Below are 5,781 nucleotides of genomic sequence, written 5' to 3' on the forward strand. Positions count from 1 at the left end.
ATTTCACCTTTGTTTTGACGTTCCTCGATTCTCTTGGTGTCGATATCTAACCTATCCATTCTGGTATCTATTTGAGAGATGTTTTTAATAGTTTTTCTTTAAAATAATAGAATAGTGCAACAGCTGGTGCTTCGGGTCCAGAGAACATCAGGGAGTTCTCCTTCGGAGTTACATTCCACGGCTCTTTGTGTTATCGCTGCACAATCAAGGCAGAAAAGAAGGTTACAATTATCACATGAAATACATATCAACTGAACTGTTGGTTTATGACGTTTGCTACACTCTTCCTCTATTTCGCTCATCCGGAGAGTGGACCTATCCTTTAACGAAATAATGTTGCTAGCCATTAGGACTATTACAAGTACAAGTGCTATAATAAATACTAGGAGATATACAATTTGTAAGCTAGGAGATGGACAAAACAATAGGCGTAACTGGTGATACATAGAAACATTATTTTAAATAGCAAATACACAATTTGCAAGAATAGTTAGGGGACGGGCCAAACAATAGTTATAACTTCAAATGTGATATTGATCTATATCAAAGGTTGTAACCTCAGCCGTGTTAACCAGTTTGATTGCAAGATTGCATAGCTGCTCTTTTTTTTATTACGTACAGATAGAGGTTGGATTAGTTTGAATGAAGAAGGACGGTTCCAGTAATTTTTTAATGAGCCTTTTACGAATATCAACATATACTTGACATATAAGAACAAAATGGAACTCGTCCTGTTCTTGGTTACAATAACGACATAACCTATTTGACCTTGGAATATTACGATACCAGCCATCTTCTTTATAAAGCCTATGCGATGAAAGTCTTAACCCTAGTCGTGCTGACGACGCCTTTTGGCGTTCTGGATATGAGGACGGTATTCCCTGGTTAATAAATCAAATTTCATGATATATTGAGATCTACATTTTAAAAGGATGTGATACCTAGATAGTCCCGTATATTTTCTTTCCGGTCACACTGGAAAAACAAGTTGTAGTGACTGGCATAATCTATAGGGGCCGGAAAATCCCTGCAAATCGGAAGATTTTCCGGAAATCGCGACATTTTATAGATCGTTACGTCACCGGAAACATGTGTAACGTTTTCAGTGCAGCGTGCGCAGAAAACCAATGACAGGTGCACGGAGTAGTTCCGTGTTACTGGTTGAATTTTCCATTAATTAACAGATGTCAGGCCGCGAGACTAAATCGATTCAAATCTAAAGGTAATTATTAATCGTTCTGATGCGTGTAAATTATTATATAATCCAAATTTAGTGAGATATTCAAGAAAACGAGGATCGAGTTTTAGGCGCAAGATCGACGGTTACGTCACCACTTTATGTGTACGATAGATTACTTGCCGGTAGATTAGTCCTATTTTGGAAGAAAAACTTTTGGTCCTTGTTAATAAATGATCAAAACATCTACATACGATATTTTTATTTATTTATTAATTGGTTAATGATGTTGGGAAATAACGTAGCTGGATTTATATAACAGAATGATACTATACAAGTGTGTCTGCCTTCGTCGGTAATGTAAACAAATATGGCGGGGCAACAGTACGCCGGCGAGCTGGCGCAGGTATTACCGGAGTATCATCAGATTTACCAAGAAATATTTTTAGATGAAGATAGTGACGAATTTGAAGGTTTTGACATCAACGATATTGATGATATTTCCGAGGAAGAAACGGGATTTCACGACAATAATTGGGTCGAAGGCAGCAAGGAACCATCTACTTTCACTTTTACCGGTAATGCCGGTATCAACACGGAAGTCTTGCCAGTACCTGAAGAAGGTAGCTTATCATATTTGGATTACTTTGAGTGTATTTTTACTGACAACATACTTGAAATGATTGTAGAGGAAACCAATAGATATGCTGCCACGTACATTCAAACACACACAGATCTTCCAAGTCACTCTCGGTATCGGAAATGGACAGACACAACAGTTGGAGAAATGAAAGCTTTCATCGGAATGACGATTGCTATGGGCCTTGTTCAGCAGATGGATATACAGGACTATTGGTCCAATGATGTTGTGATAAACACACCATTTTTCAGGTCAGTGATGTCAAGAGATAGATTCCTATCACTCCTAAGTGTACTTCACCTGGCAGATAATACTGCGTCAGTTCCTAGAGGGCAACCAGGCTACTCTCCTTTGCAAAAACTTGGAGACCCGTACAAAGAGATCCTTTCTAACTTTCAGAGGTGTTACAATCCAAGCAAGAACATTGCGATTGATGAAGGGATGATACCGTGGAGAGGGAACCTGCATTTTAGAGTTTATAGCCCTGACAAGCCCATTAAATATGGACTGAAAGTTTACATGTTGTGTGACTCTGACAATGGCTATTGTAGCCGCATGGAATTATACACTGGTCATGGAGGACAGAATATGGCACCAAGTCAGTTTGGAGCAACATATGATCTAATCATGCGTCTTGCTGATCCTTTTCTTAACAAAGGCTACCATTTATACATGGATAACTACTTCAGTAGTCCACACTTATTCTATTCCTTGTATCTCAACGGAACCTTGGCATGTGGTACTTTGCGAAAAAACAGACGTGGTGTTCCTCAGGCTCTAAAGAACCGGAACCTGATTAGAGGCGAGATGTTCACAATGAACAATGACATGCTTGTTGCAGTCAAGTACGCAGACAAAAAGGATGTACATCTTCTTACAACAATACACAAAGGTACGATACATTCATTGAACACTATAACTTACTCGGATGAGTTGACATCACATTCATATATTCTTCAAACATTAATTCATTATATTTGAAAAAAAGTATTTATAAATAAGATGTACTGAATATTATTCAATTAACTGTCCAAAGTAACTGTTTTAATGCCACATTTATTATAATGATTTTATATCCTTATTTTTGCGTTTCCAATTCCATTCCTATTGTGGTACATGTTGATTTGATACTTTAATACACTGTTATTGACTATATAAAATTAATTCTTCCAAGCTACCGGTGTACTTTGTTACACTTACCACATCTTGTGACATGTCAGTTAGTTCCAGTAAATATCTATTTAGGTGTCATGGTAGACTCTGGTAAAAGAGACCAGGAAGGAATTGAAATAAGGAAACCTGACTGCATACTTAGTTATAACAAATATATGGGTGCTGTTGATCGATGCAACCAGATGGTAGCATATGGAAGTTTTGAACGACGCACTTTGAAGTGGTGGAAAAAGGTATTTTTTCATGTAATTGGCCTTGCTGTGCTAAATTCGTACATCATCTACAAAACAAGATGTCAGCAACCTGTCCTGCAGAGAGTGTTTCGAAGAGAGTTGGTGAATCAGCTGGTGACTGCTTCAGAAATTTCTGGTGCTTCACCTAGGGGTAGGAAGAGAACATCCGCAGAAGTTCTGCAAAGACTGACTGCAAGACACTTCATCTGCCACTTGCCATCATCAGGAAAGAGAGATCATGCTAAGCGCCGATGTGTTGTATGTGGACCTGCTGAAGCAGAGTTATTCAGAAGTTCTCATCCTGATGAACCAGTGCCGAAACGAACTGGGCGAGAAACTTCATTTCAGTGCAAACAATGCCAAGTGGCACTGTGCATTGAGCCATGCTTTGAACTTTTCCACACAAAGTCTGAATATGTGCTGGCATACAAACGCCAAAAGTCTGCACTGGAGGAATAGACTTTTAAACTTCACTGTACATAGTTTAATTGTTATTGTTGACATTTTTTCACAAGTTCGAATGTATGGCATATTGGAATGAATCTCGCATAGTTTTTCAGGTAAGTGAGTTTACAGAGTTTCCAGTTTAAAACTTCAGCTGTACACAGTACAGCAAAGTACAATCAGTACTATTATTATGTCCTTATGAACGTAAAACATTTTTGAAGGTCTGCATCATGTGTGACAATGACCTTTACTGCAGGTTTGTACTACAAAATGTCTCTAATGCAGTTTTATCTATATCAGCCTTCTGAAACATTACCAAACCACAGATCAGTATTTTATAAAGGGACATAATCACGCATTTTCCTTAACTTAAATTATCCCAATATTACTAAGTACTCCTAATGGAATACTACTTGAATGCATAAGGAAGTAATAAGCTCTGTTATGATTACAGACTTTAGGCTTCGGAAAATGTTGAATCTTTTTTTATAGATGCTTTATGTTGGTGCGAGTCATAATACAAGGGAGATAACTGATTGTCTCTGAATGTATTGTAAGGATTTTGGTAAGTTTTGAAATCCGAAGGTTTATTGCAGATTTATTGTTCTTTCAGTTGCCATCATTGAAGCCTTCATGATAGTTTATAAAAATTTTGTCCAAGTTTGTTGTACCAGTATATTGTAATAGATGGCATAAAATAGACATCAACACAAATTCTTCTCAAGTCCTGAAGATTTTCCATCTCCATTCACACCTGAGCCGAATTCACATCATTTCCCATATCGATCTCAAAATCAATAATTATTTATTGGAATTGTACTGTTTACAACATATATATATATATAACAATATAAATAGAAGAGATGTTCTGGGAAAAAAACTTATAAAACCAGCTGGTACATAATGTACACCAATCCTCTTCATGGCCAAGTACATGTATACAAATGAAAATGCTCCTTGTGGTAATGAGCCCTCATTTTGAAGAAAACCATAACATATTACTAAAGTAAATGATCAAAATCATGTAGTAAAACTTGTTTTAAACATTTTAAAGCATTTTTAATTTTTTTGAATTTTTGATTTTTTTTCCAAACAATTCAGCATTCAGACATAGCCAAAATAAAACAATTCAGCACTACTAGGGTTAATTTCAAAATAAATTTACGATTCACATCACGAAAAGACATGTCATGTAAAATTGCAATGTATAGCTGTCTACAATGAATTTATGTAAATGACATTTAGATGAACTTTCAATAAATTTATTTCTTGCTTGAATAAAAACATCTGTCTACTCTGCTTGAATTAATGTGAAAATTCTCTTTCATTATCAACATAATGAGTCAACCAGACACTACCAAACCCAGAATATAACAATGTTTTTTTTAACTTGACAATGCCTATTACAATTTCTATTATTCTCCAAGAATAAGTACAATAGTTAACAAGCACGGTCAGATTGATTTTCCTCAACCAGTAAAGGCCAAGGTCGGTCATAGGTGAATTCCATCTGCTAGTAGGCTGTAGGAGACGAGACAACTTTCTTATTGCTTTTCTTTCACTTTGAACATCAAATAATGGCTGACACGTGGGACTGTTACACGTAATCGTTCGCTTAGTCTAATGATTCCTGTTAAGCTCATCTATTTTTTATTCCAAATTTTAAGTATCGTCGCGGAAAATAACTGTGGCCCTTGGTTTTGTTATTGATGGGCAAGGAATAAAAGAGACATTCCAATATCACTTTCTCTTCTTTCTTTTTTTCCTTTAGTGATGTCAGTCTTTACAACTGAGGCAGAATGTTGCTGCTAAGGTATGTTTGTCGATTAAATTGGTCACAGGTTTCAAACCACATGACAAACACAACACTACCATGGTCTCTAAATAGTCAATCAGTTACATGTCTTATACAACTACACAATGTACCTCCCTTTTTTGTCAGATACAACAAGCAGGCGTGCATCTAAATCGGCAGGGTTGATACAGATAACGTTCGTCTCTCCAAGCTATTTGTTTTTCATTTTAGCCGCATTCACATACAACGTTAGTTTTTTACCAAGTAAGTGTGGATTCTTACTTACGGTATTTATTTCATCATAAAGCTTAGGATG

General features: G+C 36.5%; 1 protein-coding gene across 1 annotated transcript; it reads left to right on the forward strand.

Moving 5' to 3' along the window:
* The first annotated feature begins 927 nt into the window (after window positions 1–927).
* LOC117321049 (piggyBac transposable element-derived protein 4-like) lies at window positions 928–3,691 on the forward strand. The gene is made up of 2 exons (XM_033875531.1): window positions 928–2,709; window positions 3,063–3,691. Exons 1-2 carry the CDS (start codon window positions 1,548–1,550, stop codon window positions 3,680–3,682), a joined length of 1,782 nt encoding a protein of 593 aa, XP_033731422.1. The 5' UTR covers window positions 928–1,547; the 3' UTR covers window positions 3,683–3,691.
* Window positions 3,692–5,781: the final 2,090 nt, after the last annotated feature.

This window comes from Pecten maximus, unplaced genomic scaffold (genome assembly GCF_902652985.1).
Source record: "Pecten maximus unplaced genomic scaffold, xPecMax1.1, whole genome shotgun sequence".
Taxonomy (NCBI): Eukaryota; Metazoa; Mollusca; class Bivalvia; order Pectinida; family Pectinidae; genus Pecten; species Pecten maximus.